This window comes from Pygoscelis adeliae, unplaced genomic scaffold (assembly GCF_000699105.1).
Source record: "Pygoscelis adeliae isolate BGI_AS28 unplaced genomic scaffold, ASM69910v1 Scaffold75, whole genome shotgun sequence".
In the NCBI taxonomy this organism is placed as follows: Eukaryota; Metazoa; Chordata; class Aves; order Sphenisciformes; family Spheniscidae; genus Pygoscelis; species Pygoscelis adeliae.
The window spans coordinates 2,028,458-2,046,189 of NW_008824772.1; the positions used below are offsets into that span (position 1 = coordinate 2,028,458).

The 17,732-nt window shown below is 37.9% G+C and overlaps 1 protein-coding gene across 1 annotated transcript; it reads right to left on the bottom strand.

The window, feature by feature from the left end:
• Nucleotides 1-531: 531 nt before the first annotated feature.
• On the bottom strand, nucleotides 532-17,313 carry CEP95 (centrosomal protein 95kDa). Its single transcript, XM_009323779.1, has 22 exons — nucleotides 17,268-17,313; nucleotides 16,820-16,948; nucleotides 15,775-15,882; nucleotides 14,751-14,864; nucleotides 13,376-13,484; nucleotides 12,791-12,900; nucleotides 11,890-12,036; nucleotides 10,836-11,056; nucleotides 10,345-10,414; nucleotides 9,641-9,687; nucleotides 8,277-8,395; nucleotides 7,750-7,879; nucleotides 7,454-7,568; nucleotides 6,469-6,647; nucleotides 6,116-6,208; nucleotides 5,088-5,238; nucleotides 3,754-3,914; nucleotides 3,194-3,268; nucleotides 2,537-2,689; nucleotides 1,294-1,440; nucleotides 1,128-1,199; nucleotides 532-1,055 (listed from the first exon to the last, which is right to left on the bottom strand). The coding sequence occupies exons 1-22, from the start codon at nucleotides 17,311-17,313 to the stop codon at nucleotides 879-881; spliced, it is 2,673 nt and encodes an 890-aa protein (XP_009322054.1). The 3' UTR covers nucleotides 532-878.
• Nucleotides 17,314-17,732: the final 419 nt, after the last annotated feature.

The following is a 17,732-nucleotide window of genomic DNA, read 5'->3' on the forward strand; positions in this document are numbered from 1 at the left end:
TTTGTATATAGCATTACTATGACTCCCTTTTGAAATAGATCAATTGAAACAAAACTTTACTTGTTTACGTGTAGTTTTGAAAACCCTGTGTGACATCCAACAATTGCAATCCCTACAGAAACACCTACAGAGCATACACCTATCAATATACCCCTGCTGAAAATAATTAGGAATGCTGTCCATGGGTCCTTCCCAGGTTTCAGTTCTTGCAGAAGCTTGTATTTTACTGCTTTAGAATAATTTTCATTGTTTTCTATTTCAAACTACTTTTTCCAATACAGGTGTAGCACAGGAAGTAGTACTCTATGTGCTTTGCCATTAACAAGCCAGCAACCTAGTATTGTGTAGAACAAGTAGCCTTCCCTTGCTTTAATATATTAAAATTACTGATTTTTATGTCAGGTTTATTGCAGGTACTCTCTAACTTGTCCTTCCACGGGAAACTTGAACCACTGATGTTCTTTTAAAGATCTACTTTAATTGTGAGCTTTCCACTCCAGTAATTTCTGGCTAATGGTGGTAGCGTGGCTTTTCCACTCCAGCAGTAAGAACCAGCACAGGTGTAGATGAGGCTTAGCATTCAACTGTTTTACTAAGATAACTTCACTAAAGCACACTGACTTCATCCCATGTCCTTTGTGTGGAGCTCCACATTATCTCAGTCTTGCCAAGAAGGTAGAAAGTAGTTTAAAAACTTTATTGGTGATCATAAAAGTGCTGTAGAGATCCCAGATACCAGCAGCTACACCTCTGATGTGTCAAAATGACAGACCAGATATTTTAGAGAAAAACAGCCACACGCCATCTTCCTGTTACAGCAGCTCTCAGAGATTCTCATCATGTTAGCCAGCGAACTGCAGTGATATTTACCGTAAGTCTTACAAGAAACGGCTTTTGCTATACTGAAAGGAAGCCATCTGAAGTCTAGATTTCAGTCTGTCTGCTTCTAGTTCTTGAAAAAAGGTGTCATCATCACTTTGCATTATTGCTGCTTGCAGTTGCTGTATTTCCTTTTCCATCCTCGATCTCAATTCTCTTTTTGTTTTCTGTAGCATCTAAAGAAAACACAGACATTAGCCACGACACCTAAAAAGAAAAGACATTTACGCAAAATGAAAAATACTTACTTGTGCTTGTGCTTTTTCTCTGGTTTGGATTTCTTGGTGTTCTTGAGATAAAGCTTCTGCTAGCATGGAAAACTAAGCATAACACGTGTTTGAGTTGAACTGATTAAGAAAGGAAAGACTTCTAGTGTAAAAAAAATATTAACTGTCTTCACAAATTAAGCTTTACCTGATCTTTGTAATAGTTCTCCATAGACTCCAACTCATTTTGATGCTCTCTCCTTTGCTCAGCACGCTTCTCTCGAGCATATGCTCTCAGGTCCTTCAGTCTTTGCTTCTGAATTTCTAAGCCTTCTTCAAATAAGTTTTTAAATATCTGCCGGCAATTAAAAAAAGCAAACCTAAAACCTTCCCAGAAACTTTTAAGTATATATTTACATTTTTCAGCTGCTTTATCTCCTGACGACAGGGTGATCACATGAAGATATGTCATTGCCCATGAAAAAGCACGCAGTTGTGTATCTAGTCATGGTGGTACCGGTACAGCTGAGCTATATTTTTATTACTCATTTAGCTGAAATTCTGATATATAAAATAAGTTTTTCATGTCAGTTTAGTCCTATGATGAAGAAAGGGGCTAGAACAGCAAATGCACGTTGCATTTTTAAAATCGCTTCGGACAACCCAACAATGCAAGCCAGTCTTCGAACATGCACTGTGATCTACAGCCCACCCTACACTCTGTTGTCTAACTTCAGGACCTTCGTCCAGATGTGCAAGAGCAGGAAACCCAGCCTGTACTCAGGCTGTCCATTTATACAACAGAACACTGACCAGCTACGGTGCTGCGCAGCTCGAGGCAAACAGTTCTCAAATCGCTAATAGTGGATTATGCACTAAACTGCTAGTCTTTCATTTTAAAAGGTAAGAACTGTGTATCTGCTCTTGCAAAGTGTAGTAACTCTACTTGCTTTCCTTAGCTCCGATGTCCAGCCCTAATTAGAGATCGTATCTGTCAAAAAGTCCACTTTGTTCAACAAACATAACCGAATAAAAAAGCTGTCTTTTTGATCAGTTTCCTTAACTGCAGATTTAGATTGTTTTCTTTGGATAGTAACTATAGGAACAACTTCTTAATCCTACTGTTTCTGAAAACTCATTTCCCCAATTTCTCATATTACCAGCCCTGTTTTTCCATACTGATACTTCACTCTTTCTCTCTTTCTCTTAACCCCATAAAGCATCCTTTCTTGTTTTACAGTGGTTTGCCCTGAACTGTATCAGTGTTTCCAGAGAAGGACCCTTTTCATCTGTGGCCTTGACTGACCAACCATTTAATCCTGGCTCCTATGCTCTGTTCACTTAATTTGCTCTCTGTCTACTTGCCCCATTACCGGACTATGGGTCCTCAGCACTGGGGTCCGAACAAAAAAAGAATTCCACACTTGCAGAGCAAGACATCTTGTACTTACCCTTTCTTCCCGTGTCCTAGCCCGCATCATCTTGGCACGCAACTGAACCCGGTAATCTTCATAATATTTCCTGGCTCGAGCAATTTGCTGGCGTTTCTCTCTCACTTTATTCTGAGCCCACTTCTGTCGGCAGATGCGTTGCTTAAATTCTTGCTAAATGGAGAACAGTAGCTGTAAGACCACCAAGCTTCCAATAGATATTGCTGCAGGCAAAGGTTTGTTAATCATTGCTAAATAAATAGGGTCCTTTACTAAGGACCTTCTCCTTACCCCAATTTTACACTGCATTTATGGTTTAAAGCTTCCACTGATTTAGCAAAGCGGTGCCATCAAGAACACTATATAATTAAGGAGTCAGTATTGCCACAGTAGCTGGTGTTTTCACCAGCAACACCAGGAGCCTGAAGTTTCTTCTCCTTGCACATTCTTAGAATTTGTTTGCACTTTTAAAGCAACAGTGCAGTGTAATAATAATATTCCATTCCCATGACCTCAGTAGCCACACAGCAAGCAGATTACATAGAGACCACAGCTACTCAAGAGGCATACAATTTTTGTAAGATAGAAAGCCACTTTCATGGACCAGGGAACATGCATTCTAGCTAGCTCAACATGAAATCTTTGTATTATGTAACAAATATCCTTCAAAGAACATACCAGTCTCTTGTTATGGTCTTGATCTTTTTTAATAATTGCAACAAGAAGCTCATGCTTCTTCAGGGCTTGTTGAACCTGGAGGTTTAAAAAAAAAAGCTAATTACTTACATCATTCTGCAGGACAGGCAGTTGTGCGTAGGAGTTTTAAACATTGCCCCTCTGCTATGTTTTGTTGTTTTACGTTGAGAATTACCATGCATAAGTTAATCAACTTTTGTAACTCAGAACTTTTAATCTAGAAGACTGTTTAGAACTAGCACTCGAAACTAAAAAATGCTTTTGAAAAAGCAATAGCAATCCTAGGCAGTACTAGATAAATGAACATTATATTCAAGTGGCTGATGAAGTGAACCCATGTGTCTAGATACGTACATCCCTATTTAACCAAGCTCAGATATACATCCTTTCATATTGTGCTTTGGATGTGCACGTACCCTGTCTACGCTGCATACAAAGAGTCAGGATGATTTTATTATGCAATACAAACGGATGACTGCTAACTATTCTGTCAGATGTACTATCCTTGCTGATACTTAGAAGGCAAGGACAAGAATACTCACTTCATTTTGGAGTTTTGGTCTAGTTCTGCCAGAAGCTGCCTTAAGTTGTTCAGTATGTGCAAGCTGCTGCTGCCACATCTTATTCATAGTATGGTGGGAAATATGCAGGTGGGGAAACTCTTCCAGTAGCTGAAATAGGAGGTCATCATCTCTTACTTTCACTACAAGGTAAAGACAGATGTAAGCAATAAATTCCTGGAGAATACATTTGGTGGTAAATTCTTCCAGACAGTGTCAGCCTAGGTTATGAAATATTTTAGATTGAACACTATATACAGCTACCATGCTGCTGTTATGATGTCAAGCTAAACCCAGCAGGACATAACATCACTGTCAGTACAGCAGCGGAGAAAGTAATCCAGAGTTTTTGTTGTTTTGATTTTTTTTCCTGCTTATAGCTCAGGCATTATTTCCCTCCCACCACCACATCCAATTAAGACAGGTATCCCCTTCCTTCTTCAAATGGTTCTGACCATCACTAATTTCTTTATCTCTCTCTCTCTCTCTCACTGGCTGCAGCAACTTAAAATAATGCTAATACAGCAGTAGTAGTGACAGATCCAGATCAAGTAAACAGGTGGAAAATAAACTGGTTTGCAACCAGCTCATTCCCATTACATCTTTGATCTTTCTGGCAGGAAAAGACGATGGTGAGATGAAACAAATGGGTATTAACCAAGTATATGCCCTTTAAACACTGGAAAAAAAAAAAAAGGCAGTGTTACCTGAGCAACGTTCAGATACGTAGGGATTATACCATGATCTTACACATAAGCATGCACAATGCTGTTTACCAAAACTGAGCCTGTGATTTGCATGCTGGCTGTTCTTGGAGCACCACTTGCTCAGCAAAACCAGTGGTGATGTTACCACCACCATGGCAGGGTCTTGAAAGGAGGATGATAGCAATTGACAAATTCTGCTCTATTACCTGGACATGGCTCAGCACCAGCCCACTCAAGCTAACAGCCCGATTTTAAATCTGGTACATGCTCAGAAAAAAGAAAAGGGGAGGGGAAAAAAAAAAAAAAGACTGAGCTCAGACTATAGCGGAGCAAGCATAGGAGTAGCAGTAATGGAAACAAGCCTTGAAAATAATCCAAGGGATTTTAAGGCGGTAGCAAATGGGTCACAGTTGTGATTGTGCATTGGTGGTTTACATTTACTTACAGCATTATCTTCCCTAACAAAAATCCAGACATATAGAGGTCATAAGAAGGGGAAAATGCTACAGCTGACTGGTATATGTTGGACTGATGCCTTTATTCTTGGAGTTCAACACATGCTTTCAAAAGATGCCAGTTTTCCACCAAGTATAGTTTTGCAGTTCTTACTTGGAGCTGCTTTCTTTGGCTTCACAGTCCCTCGTTTTGGAATCCACTGGCTGTATTTGGGATTCCGAGGTGTGGTTTTTCTAGAATAAACTTTCACTGGCTGAGGCATTTTTGGAGGTTCTTTAAAGATGTTTTCTTTGTATTCTTGTTCCTTAGGAGCAGATGTAAAACAGATGGAGAACAGGTATGAGAAGGGAAAGACTGATAGATCACATAGTTTGGATATCAGAACTTAAATGTCTTTGAAACTTTAGAATGAGAATTTGGACGTATTGAATTGGATTCTCCAGAAAGCCAGAATTTACCAAATGCAGGTCAGGGTTCAAATAAAGGTTAAATCTCACTATTGCATAACCTCAGCTCTTTTGCAGCACTTAACACTACTGCAGCAGCCTATGGGCTGCTTCTGCAAAGGCAGTGAAAAGGGCCAGTGCAGCCTACATTGTTATGACATTGGTGTGACAGAGCTTTTCAGCTTAGGTTCTTTGCTGTTTCAGTAGTACCTAAGAAAGTAGCAAAAACCCCCTTTGCCATATTCATAACATTAGAGAATCATCCTTGCACAAACCCAAGTTTTAGAGTAGTTAAAAGAGACTGACAATATTAAGCAGATTGCATACAGTGTACAGGGGCTCCCACCTTATTAACCTGGCTGTTGGGGATGTGTGTGTGGAGAAGGCCAGTCTATGGAAGCTATCTACTTGCTCGCTTAGCTTTAATTCTTTAAATCTGAGTGTCTTGAAGTTACCACTTCATGTGAAAAGCATGATTGTTAAGTTACCCATAAGAACAGGTATTATTCTTAATACACGGAAGTGCTGAAACTTTCTGAAACTACTTGTCCCTTGGTTCTACCTATCTCAGGAAAAGCTGTCCTGTTTACTACTTTAGTAGTATACAGTGTGGTAACTATGACACTGGAAGTCAAGGTTTTGTACTCAAAAGACATATCCAGCATCTGGACAGATCATCTAGACAAATTCAAAGCAAAAACCAAAAACCAACAATCACCGTACTGCATCACATACCATTTCCTTGATGACTTCTCGAAGCTTGGAAAGTCTAAGTCTCTCCCTAGCTTCATAAATTCTTAGTTCATCTTTATAAGCTTTAGCGACCATCTAGAAAATAAAAATAAGAGGACTTTTCAGAGAAAATAATCAGTCCACATGACCACCTCATTAACTTATTTGGTGTATGGGTCAAAGTAGCTTCTTCCTCTTTAAACTCTCTTTTTTGCAAAATTTAAGTCTTTTCCTCAGCAGTCTGCAGATACAACAGTACGAAATTACTAACGTAGGCCAGAATGCCCCCATTAAGTAAGAGCATTCAGTTTTAATGCTTTTAGTATAACTTGGTAAGAATGACCAATAGAAATTACCTTTGCTTTTTTTGTTCCTTCATCCCTTTCTTTTTGCAACTGGTTGCGTATTTTCCTTATATGGCCTGTTCCATTACTGCAAAGTTTATCTTCCAACTCAGAAAAGAGTTGACGCTGAGATGAGGGTGAAGACGGAGAAAGGGATCGTGGCCTGCTTGGGTACCTTAGATGCGATGTGTCTATAAGAAAAGGCGATTCATTGAGTATCTAACTTGAAACAAAAAAAACCCTCCAGCCAAACATAAGGAAAAAAAGCCCCCCCAAAACCATACAGCATTAAGAGTCAAAAAGTTTAGCACAAATTAAGTCATAAAAATCTAAAGCCTTTGCCTTTAGAATTATCCCTGCCCCAAATCACAAATTTTGGGGTCTATATAATAGCAAAGGTGCCAGGAGATATTAAAGCTGGGAAAGGAAAAAGCAGCAACGACAACTGAAGGTAGCTCAAGGCGAGAGACTGTCTATATGCCAGGGTCACTCCATCTTGCAATATAATGTTGTGCATGTGGATTAGATCAAGCTATATGATAGTTTTATAGCCTGGTGTACATATAGGGTGGTTATTTAATTATATCACCAACACACACACTGCACAATATGTTTGTAAGATACCTAGATGTACATGTTGTGCTCGGCACAGAAGAACCTGCAGTGAAGTATATTGTGAATAGGCCCTCATTTTAGAATCACAGTCCTATCGATGAGCTTGTATTCTGTCTCTCCCCCCACTCTTCTGTATGTTTTTTACTGCAGCTGTGTTTGCCTTGTATTTTTAGTAAAGTTTTACCATAGCTATTTATGTGTTAAATGGGAACTTAATTGTAATTGTTACTGTTGCTCAGGTTTGGATCTAAGACAAAATACAAGTGAACTAACAATACAAAACTTAGTAACTATGAGTAGTTCAGTGTATCGGCTTTATAGGAGAAGGATTTTTTTTATATTCCTTTCCATCCTAATACCTAAGTGGCATAAGAATTGTTACCTCGTTCAGCTTTCCTTCGGCGATAATCCATGACACTGTCACTGTGCTGAGACAGGTTGTCCTCATCTGTCAACTCTTCTTCCCTGGTCTGCCCACCCAAAGTTCTCTTTAACATCTATTGGATAAATTTTTTGGGGGGTCAGGTTCAGTAGTTCATTCAAAATTTAGAACTGTCTAAAGACAGATGTTAGTTGCAGATTTCCTTTTTGTCAATATTAAGTTTATATTCAGGTTCTCTCTACTATCATTACTATGGCTAGCTAGCTCAGATACAACAAAGAATAGATTGCACTTACTAAATCTAGTTCATTTAACCTGCGAGAGAGTTTTTCTGACACTTTATGAAGCTCTTGCTCAGATAGCTTTTCCTTTGTTGTTCTGTGGGAAGGAGACTCTTCAAGTGAATCTGTGGTAGAATTTTCATATCTGCTAAAACAGAAAAAAGACATATTTCATTTCTGTTCTAAAAACTGGAAGATAAGCATTACCTTGTACAATTCCAGTTCACTTTTTGCGTGAGCACATTTTTATAGGAGTAAGTAGAAGCTGAATGTGTAAATGCCTGTAACTATATTTAAGAAAATGCATATACGTCAGGAGAAACAGGGAATCTTTCTGTTAAAATTAATCCTTCACTGTCATGCAGCCAAGGAGGAAGAGATCTTATTTTGTCAGGAGAAACAGGGAATCTTTCTGTTAGAATTAATCCTTCACTGTTGTGCAGCCAAGGAGGAAGAGATCTTATTTTAAAGAGGGGGGTGGGGCTGGGGGGCCATGTATATGAAAGTGCTAGCTTGGCTCAGTACCAAAAGCCTGAACTTGCCTTTTCTTTCTAGGCAGATATCTAGATTCAGGTCTTGGAGTTTGTATTACTTGTTCAGCACGTAGAGAGAGTTTTTGATGTAAAGAGGAAGCAGATGAAGTCCCATATACCCAGGGAACCTAGGAAAATGAGTAAGAGTAAATTAAGATTTTATTAAGATCTTCACAATAAAGCTCAGAAATACCATAGATCGTGTGAGTAGAGAGATCCTACAACAGCTTTTATAGGAGAACCATCTCAAACCCTATCATTATTTGTATTTTTTTTAATATATATATATATAAAAGTAGTTATATGTCCAGGTCCCTGACTGAAAATAGTGTGCTTTAGAGAATTAGATGTTTAAAGAAACAGACCAGCAAAAATATGTATCAGTTCAAGAATCATCTACAGCTAAACCACTGAATCGGAAGAACAAGGTGTAGGTTAAGTTATATGAGTATCCCTACATACTACCTCATTAGCCTGGGACTAATGCCAAGTAATGCAAGTAAGCTGAACCTCACTGACTATAGACTAAGCTGCAATTCACAGCAAACTAAAAGAAAACACTTAGGTCCTTACGCCGTTTAGTTACACTGGTTTAGTACTGCCTGGTAAGTTATCCGTTCGAACTGGAGTAATTCGGGGTTGGCATGCATATACTTGCAAATACACCAATGAAAAGTGAGTTTTAAACAGAGACAATGTTTTAAACAGACAATGTAGAAGCAAAGGCTTCTACATTGTTGAAACTATTGGAACAAATGAAGTCTGTGAGTACCTCTTGTGGTTGCAGAAGGCAAGAAAAGCGTTTTCCAGAGCAAGGAACTTCCTATACAGACATGTTTCTACAGGCACCTGCTGATCAATTTGTGGGTTTTGCATTATTCAGTTTTTTAAAAGAAAAGGACAATGCAAGGAAATAAAATGAAAGAATATAGCCAGGTAGTTCAGTCATCTTTAGGAAGGGAGCAAAATCTGAATTTTATTGGAGTCTGAACAACCCCAGAAAACCAAAATTCTTACTAATTTAGAATACTGGTACACTTCAGAGAAAGGACATGACTGTACTCTTGTATTTTATACATCTTTGATTAAAACCAAGATAACTAGTAACTGGTTGGTTGTGATAAAGTAGAACTCTATAGGTACTGGCACTTATACTTCTTGGAGCAAACACCTCCAGAAAGAACTGACATGACTTATAAACTATACATAGTCATAGTCTAACAGCATTGCATCACTGATTGTATATTGAAGAAAGCAAGCCAAAAGCAGGTTTGAAGAAAGCCCAGAAGTGCCACAAGATAACAGGAGAATTAAGCAGAAATCCAAAAATATTGATTGAACTTCCACAAATAAGGTAAAGATGCAACATCTACCTTTGCCACGTTGTCCTCAGCATCATTTGATACCACCTTGTCTCCCACTGCAGAAGCAGATGACAGATAAGTGTTAGTTGATGGTATAGACTGCACTGCACCTACTAATGTGGGGAATAAGTAAAAAAAGATGCGATCCGTGGCCTTTGGAACCAAATTACTCAAAGAGAACAGAATGACAAAGCAACTGTGGTTACACAGTTGTGACATTCATTTTGGCAATTTCTCAAGTTTTGAATGTTCAGTGTCATGGGAATGCTATGGAAACTAGAAAGGTAAGCAGTGTTTCCCAGGCAACAGAGAAAGTAAGTACTGAAAATCAGCTTCTAAACCTTTTCTACAATAGCAGTTAATGGCTTTTTCCTAGAGTTGAAACTGGCTTGTTTGGTCCATCTTTCTCTGCTCAGAGTAAGTTCAGCCATGGGAGTTACCTGCTAGAAGAGATTTCTGTAGTACAGGCACATCTTAACTGGATTAAATAAGAAAGGAGTTGAACTGGGCACACAGATTATTTTTCTCCAGCACAGTAAAAAGCTTAAAAGTTTTTGTTTCTCTATAAAATAGAGATAGAAATATGAACTTGTGGCTGAATGAAGAAAAATGCACTAGTAGTTTCAAAACCATGTTTCTTGTAGTGCCAATAAAAATAAATGCAACATTTGACACTTAAGAGTTACCCTACAGGAAGCAAAATTCTCTCTCACCAGGGATTTTCCTTGATAGGGGGAGACTACCAGAAACATCTTCAGATTTTTGTGTAAGTGACTTTTCAAGCTGAAATAAAAAGCAACATGTTTTCTATAAATTCACAGGAGAGTGGTGACAGGAAGGTCATACATTAGGTTTGTCTGCATATGGAAATAAACGCTGATTTATATATATATAAAATAAAAATACGCTATGATTATTTTGTTTACTATATTGTAAACTGTGCAGTTACATTGATTATGGAGATGTGTATGTATATGTGTATAAAATAAACACACCCCTCAAATTAACTTCCTCTCTGGACACTCAGTGAAGAACAAATCCACAATCCAAAATTCTTTGAACTGAAGATAACATCTGACACGTTCAGAAGTGTTCTTCAGAGACCAACTACTCCCATTCTGCAAGTATACTAGAAGGTTTTAAAATGAAAGCAGTATTGATTACTGGGGGGAAAAAAAAAAAAAATCAAAGGATAGGTTTTTACTTTTACAGTAGGAATTTTCACTCTTTGACTGTTAGCCAAAGTTGCTGACTGGCTGGCTGAGCTCTGATAATCTCTCCATCCAGGATAATGAGGTCTGGCTTCCGAAGCCTGAAATGGTGGTAGCAAAGGAATAGCTTGCTGTATAGGCTCCCCAAGTTTTGTAGCGCTGGCACTCAAACTCTCTTTTTGAGGTTCAGTAGTATGAACAGATTCCATTGATCCTTAAGAGACAAATATGAAGAACTTGACATTTAAGTGTTATCTGTGAAAGCAGGATGTTAATTTTGTATATTCTCCATACATATTAGATGGAAGTATCTAAATATCTAATGTTAGCTACCATCTTTGTTGGATTGCATAGAACAGTACTCTAACATTTTTATGCCTTACGATGTTACTTTTATTCTGTTTACAAAGATACGTACTGCAGCCCCTCCCTGTTTCACTACTTTTCCAAGAGCACCAAGTTTTTCATGACTGTATATATATGTATGTATGTATATGAATATACTGCTCTCATACTGCATGGCTGTAGCTATGTGCATACACAGTAAATAGCTTTCGATTCGCTGTTATTTTCCCCACAGTCATTTTAGATACGTGCTGGGGAATGCCTGCTCATGTGGAGGAATTCTAAGCAATGACAGAGCCATAGTCAGCAGAGGCCAGGGACAATTGGAGAAAATGGCTGCCACCTGTCAGAATGATTCACCTAATACACAATCTACCCATAACTGTCCTTAAGAACAGCAAGAAAGCCCCCTTGAGAAAATGATTTTGGATGCTAGCATCTTCCACAGGGACTTTTTACTTTAAGTATTTTGCTTATTGAACCACAAAAGGAAAAAAACCTAGCTGAAGCTGAATCCTAGCTAAGCAGAAATACCCCAGATAATGGAGTTTGCATATTCTGGGACACTAAAATATAAAATTTCTGAAAAGGATTTATTTATTTCAAAATATAGCTAAAGTGTTTCCATCCATGACTAAGGTTCTCCTCTACACCCCTTAGTCAAAATCAGATAGATTAGATATCAGGAGAATGAATACTCACCATCTTCCTTTTCCTTTACAACGGCCCTTTCAATTTCAGAGAACTGTCTAGGTAATGTTGCAATAGCCCCTGAGTTTTTAGACTCTTCCACCCCCTTGTCCGTTTCTGCTGGTAACAATTCAGGCAACTGGAATTCTAGAAGTGGTGCTTGAAAAAGATTAAATTAAGAACTATAAAGCATCTTGCTATAAACTGTTTAGATGGACAATTTTCATGTTTGGTATGTTAATAACTTGGTGTTAGCAATCCATACTATGAACAAAATAGGTCTGTTAAATTCCTACTTGTAATTCTATTCAATAAGAAGAAATCGTAATTCATAATATTTCTTTATGCCTCTACTTGGAGAGATTAATCACCAATAAGAACAGGAATATTCTTATAGGAAATAGGAATGGACTCCATTTAAGTAGTCTGCACGTTATTTGTTCCAGCACCACCCATTATGTTTTTAAGTGGCACAGGCCCCTAAGTCTTCTTTAAGAATGAACTTACTAGTCTTTTTACAACCTTAAATAATACATTTTACACTGCAATAAATGAAATAAATTAAAGGCTTCAGAAATCTCTTATTCTATTGAACAAAATAAAATGCCTTTGTAGGGAGAACTGAATTAGAACTCAAACAACAAACCTTTATTCAAATAATGTAGCTCAGGAGTCATGAAAAACAGTGTCTGAAATACTTTAAGAAATCTACATTTTAACTTCAGCAAGATCAACTACAGGTACGTTTGCTTATTTTGGGTTGGGGTTTTTTTGGGGAGGCAGGGGGTTGTAAAGTAAGAGTTTAAAACAAAGTATTTGTCTCAAAGAAGTAACTTTAAAAAAAGAAACAACAAAAAAGCCTAGAAATGTTACTACGGAGTAGTTTTAAAGATTTTTTTTCACCCAAACTCACCTTCCTCTCTCTTGGAAAATGAATGAGCAGTATCTCCAAGTCTAATTAATTCACTGGTAGATTCTGATCCATCTATATCACAAGATGGAACAAAAAATTCTGACTGGGACCTAAGAGGAACATAAAGCCATAAAATATTTACTCGAGAAGTCTTTGCCCCTTCAGTCCACAAGATGGAGCTGCAAAAGAGTGGCAACCCCACTTCAGGTAGCTGCTATTATAGTGTATGACGTAAGAGACCAGCTTCTACAAAACAAACCAATGTAGAAGTCACAAAGATAAATCGAATGCAGTTTAAATAAAATACAATAATTTAAAACTGAAACAAAGTTTTCAACTTGTTTCATTCCACATGTAAAGTAAACTTAAGGGAAACAAAATGCCGCCAGCACTCTTGAAGAGCAAAAAAGTTCTGGATCTAACTTTAGCCCTCTTGCTGCCCAACTAAAGGAGAAAGTTACCTCACATTCGGTTTGACATATGTGAACAGTATGTTTCCTACTTGCATACTATTAAAAACCTACTAGTTTCTCTACAGATACACAAAAAGATAGTCAATCACTATGTCAATGCAAATGTTCTTACCCTTCAACTGATGAGAATATTGAAGGTTGAGTAAGTTGACCAGCATTGCTTTCCAACTGCCCTTGAGATGCAATTTGAATTTCATTATTGGACAGCACATTTGCGTCATCTGTTAATAACGAAGAGGCAATTATTTTCAGGAAAACTACTTCTACCCATTAACTAACAGGTATTATTGCCAATATCACCGAAACAGTTTAAGTGTACTAAAACATTATAATGATGGTATCTAAAATGATGACATGTAACTTTTATGTAAGAAAAGTTTTGAAAAGCAATACAACTGTCATATACCCTATTGTTTCAATTATAAATAACCCCTTTCTTCTTCCTCAAAAGAATTAAATCCTGTACTTATAACTAGAAAATTGGAGCCACACACCTATTGGGTAGCAGCACTGGCAGTCTGGGAGAAGGGAAAAGCAGAAGTACAGGCACTGAAAATTGCTACTGCCCTTTTTTTGCCATTCACAGTGAAAGAGGACAGGAGGCAATTGTCTCAGCCACCAAGTGCTCTCCCCTTTACCCACAGGGTGCAACAGCCAGTAATGACAGTTCTTATCAGCTTTAAGATAGGAAGACCAGTACTCAGTCTGCAGTAATGACGATGCCTCTGAAGGGCTGAGTAGCTACTCTTCCCCTGTTTAGCATTTTCCTCAAAACAGCCCCTGCTATGGGACCTGCTCCCAAGACCCACTTCACAGGAAAGCTTAAGTCATCCCCCTGTTTGTCTCCTAGTAAGTAAAAGGGACATTTGCTCATTGTTCCAATTAAAGTCAACATTTCCCTCCCTGAATCCTAACCATAAATCATTTGACTTACAAGTTGAAAAGCAACATACTAACAGAGGATGAGCTGTCTGGAGTAGGTTTCTGCCACAAGAATGAAGCAGAAAGATTATGTTCTCCAATTCTTGCCTTTTAACAAGTTCTGGGGAAAATAAATTCTCTGTTTTATCATTATTGTTTATGAAAATAAGGAATATAAATACTCAGTTTGGCCACTGAAATTTCCTCCCCCCATGGTCAGTTTCAGTCTTTCTCTTCTGCATTGTCAAGGTTATAAATAAGGCAAAACCACCAAATGAATCTTTGCTACATTGGAAACACCTTGGGTATCCCAAAACAAGGTTTCACAAAGCTTACATCTTCCAATGGATATCATTCCCTATAGCTACTCGTAAGGAGAACAGCAAAGAAACAGTTTTTACCTATTATGGGAGCTGTATTCTATCCATGAACACCAAGAACTGTGGTCATGAGAAGCTAAGCCCTCAGCAAGCTAACTTGATAGCAGACAAACAGGAAAAATAAGCTGTCTGTAATATAGTAGTAGCAGAACATAAAACCTTAATCTAGGACATCTGTCTACTCACCTCCATTCTGAGAAGAAGATTCACTGACTTCTTCTGTAAGATACTCTAACAAACCATCAAATATTTCGAGGAGGTTTCTGATAGATTCCTTTTCTCCTTTCACAATGTTCTCACCTTAAGAGAAGGTACTGCCACGTATTAATAATTAGTACTTCAGAGAAAAAAAAATTCTCAAAAGCAGGAGTTTTCTGGAGAAGAGTGCTTGGAAATTCTTCTGAAGGCATCAGCTCAGAAGACAACTGGTCACTCATGTCTGGCTACGTATGTAAGCTTAAGGTATCTTACAAGTTTCCTAAAGTTGCATATTTTCAGTTCTAATAAGTGAAAGTTTATTGATGCTATACCTGCTTCCACAAAAAAAAAAATCAGGGATATTTTCAGGGATAGTTGGTATTTAATATTTTCTTATGCATACTAGCTACAGCATGAGCCAAGTCTATGGACTGGCAGGCAGGATTACAAATACCAGCCATACTGTACAGGTACCAAATTAGAAAGAGATACCTTGTATCAAGCAAGCAGTTTTCATCCTTTGCAGGCTATGTTATGCAAGACTATACACATGAATACTCAATGAAAGCTATTATCTGTGTACAAAGGACAGACACAACATGGTTCAAGTCTTTACTCACCAACTTTTTAAAATTCAATAAGAAGTTTGAAATTCAAGGCTCATGTTTTAAAACCCAATCTCCAAGCTTTAACTGTATACAGAAAAATACTGAGCCAGTAACAGACTTCAGGTAACGCTTTAGCAGACAAGTGAAGTATGATTGTTAACATTAACATTTCTTACAGGTCTGTGTCACACAAGACAACTCTTATTTATTCTCTGCTTGCTGTTTAAATTTATAACCTGATGTCCAAGGCAAGGGTTCAGTGTTTTGATGACATTCACTACAGGAAAAAGACCTTTCATGTAAGTATGAAAGTATGCTTTATAACATATGGTTCTTATAAAATGTTCAAATTAAACCACACAGATATTCAACTGGTGTTTGTCTACATTAAAATGAGTACTTACCACTGATGTGCGACAAGCTGACCTGCAAGTAGTCCAATGCCAAGGAATCTATTACTGCTTGTACATTATGTGCATCATCCTCTTGGCTTCTAGGAGTAGCTATGAAATCTGTTTAAAATAGATAATAGATTTTAGGCTATCTAAATAGATAGCTTATTGCAGATGTTTTGACTAAACTACTTCAACTTTCCATTACAAGTTAGTATTTTTTCAATACCTTGCATACTTGGTGAAAAGCCCAAATATCATATGGTCGTATGAAATCTTTTATAAATACTGAGCACAAACTTAGAACAGCCCCTGGAAGATGTGAGGATTTTATCAGCTGAAGTATTAAGTTCAAGAATAGAGACTACTAAAGTATTTTTCCTCCTTCACTCCCGGCACACACATCTAGTTCAGATCGTCAAACTGGAATTGCAGTTTGTGTCAAGGTCTCTCCTCCCGGCAGAGACTGGAGAAGTTGGACTGCAATGTACTCTACTTAATTGGGAGAAACATTATTTTTAGTTCTGGGCTTATATTTAACAGGACTTCTACCTCCAATAGCTGCCAGTTACCTCAGTGCTATTAAAATCTTCTGCAGGTAGGAGTCTTGACACTTCCCAAACGCAATAGTTTACCATAAAGCAAACAAATACATAGTTGTATAGCTTAATTGTTGTCACCGAAGTCAAATGGAGTTGGGTTAAATAGGCGTTAAATCACAGCTTAGCTCTTAGCAGACTATAAGAATCAAGCATTTCATGAGAACAGGCTTCAGTATTAACACTTCTTTAAGAGAAATGAGCCAATTCACACCCTTCAAAGGTATCATGCCTATGTATGGCTTTCAAGGCCTAATTTACAATAGAAAAATAAAAAAAATTGGCCAATATTACTTAAATCTTCTTAAAGAATGACAATCTTATGTGTTTGTCTTTGGAAGGACACAAATACTTTAAAAACCCTACATCCGTAGTAAGTTTTGCAAACTTCAATTTGTTCATTGCAAAATATAGAGACAAAAAAAAAGAAAAGCAGGTTTAGAAATTATCGTTCCCACCTGGTACTTTTTCTCCTAAGATTGACTCATAAAGACGAACAAACACATCAGCACCACATTCTGAGAGATGCTTTATGCGCTGGTTTACGTTGCAGCTCCTTAAAAGATCATTTGCAACATCAACCCAATCTATTAAGAAGTAAAACATGTTAGTGTCAGAGCTGAAAGACACAGAAATAAAGACATGGTTAGTTACAGTGAAAGATGGAACCCGTTTAAGTGTCTTTGACTCCACCATATGCAGTCGATCCCAGTCACGCTATCCCAATCATCCAAAATATTGAACGTGTTTGTATGCTTTCTGCTCCGTGCCCTGTTTACTTCAGCTGGAAACATGGACAGAGAGTGAGGAATGATACACGCCGCTATCTTGTTCAAGTACACAGTCATAGCACAACCGGCCTTGAGAGCTGAAGGGTACTGAAGTACCACAGGCTGGGCAGATTACTTTTTTTCTTCCACATAATGGAAAGCAAATTTTGGTCTGGCCGCATAGCCAGGAATTCCAAGCCTTGAAGGACCTAACAAAATAACCTTTGATACGTCTTTTATCAAGAATCAGAAATGACACATACTTTTTTGAAAAACATGCGCTTCTCTCTTACAAACTCAGTTTCTCTAATGCTCTTAGGCAACACCACCACTGCTAATATAAGTATTCTTCATGAAAGCTAAATTCAAGGATTACTTCTATTAGTTTGCTGTTTAGGGATTACAAGAATATGGAGCTGGTCCCACCAACTTCCTGCTACGTTGAGCACAATGAGATGTGTGCATGAACAGCCTGATTTTCCCAAAACTTTGAGTCCTGAATACAAAGTGCTTTGAAGCACACATACCCTCTGCAGTCTTCCTTGTCACCCAATTAGAGTATCAACTTGGAAGAACAAAAGTCTTTATCTCTGTTAGCCTG

Coding starts and splice junctions, on each gene's coding strand:
- CEP95 (XM_009323779.1), bottom strand. CDS start 17,313: ATGCGGCCAGACCAAAATTTGCTTTCCATTATGTGGAAGAAAAAAA. Junction 14,865..15,774: donor CAGCTTGTCGCACATCAGTG/GTAAGTACTCAT, acceptor CCTTCTCTTAAG/GTGAGAACATTGTGAAAGGA. Junction 8,396..9,640: donor CTGAGGACAACGTGGCAAAG/GTAGATGTTGCA, acceptor TCATTTTCCTAG/GTTCCCTGGGTATATGGGAC.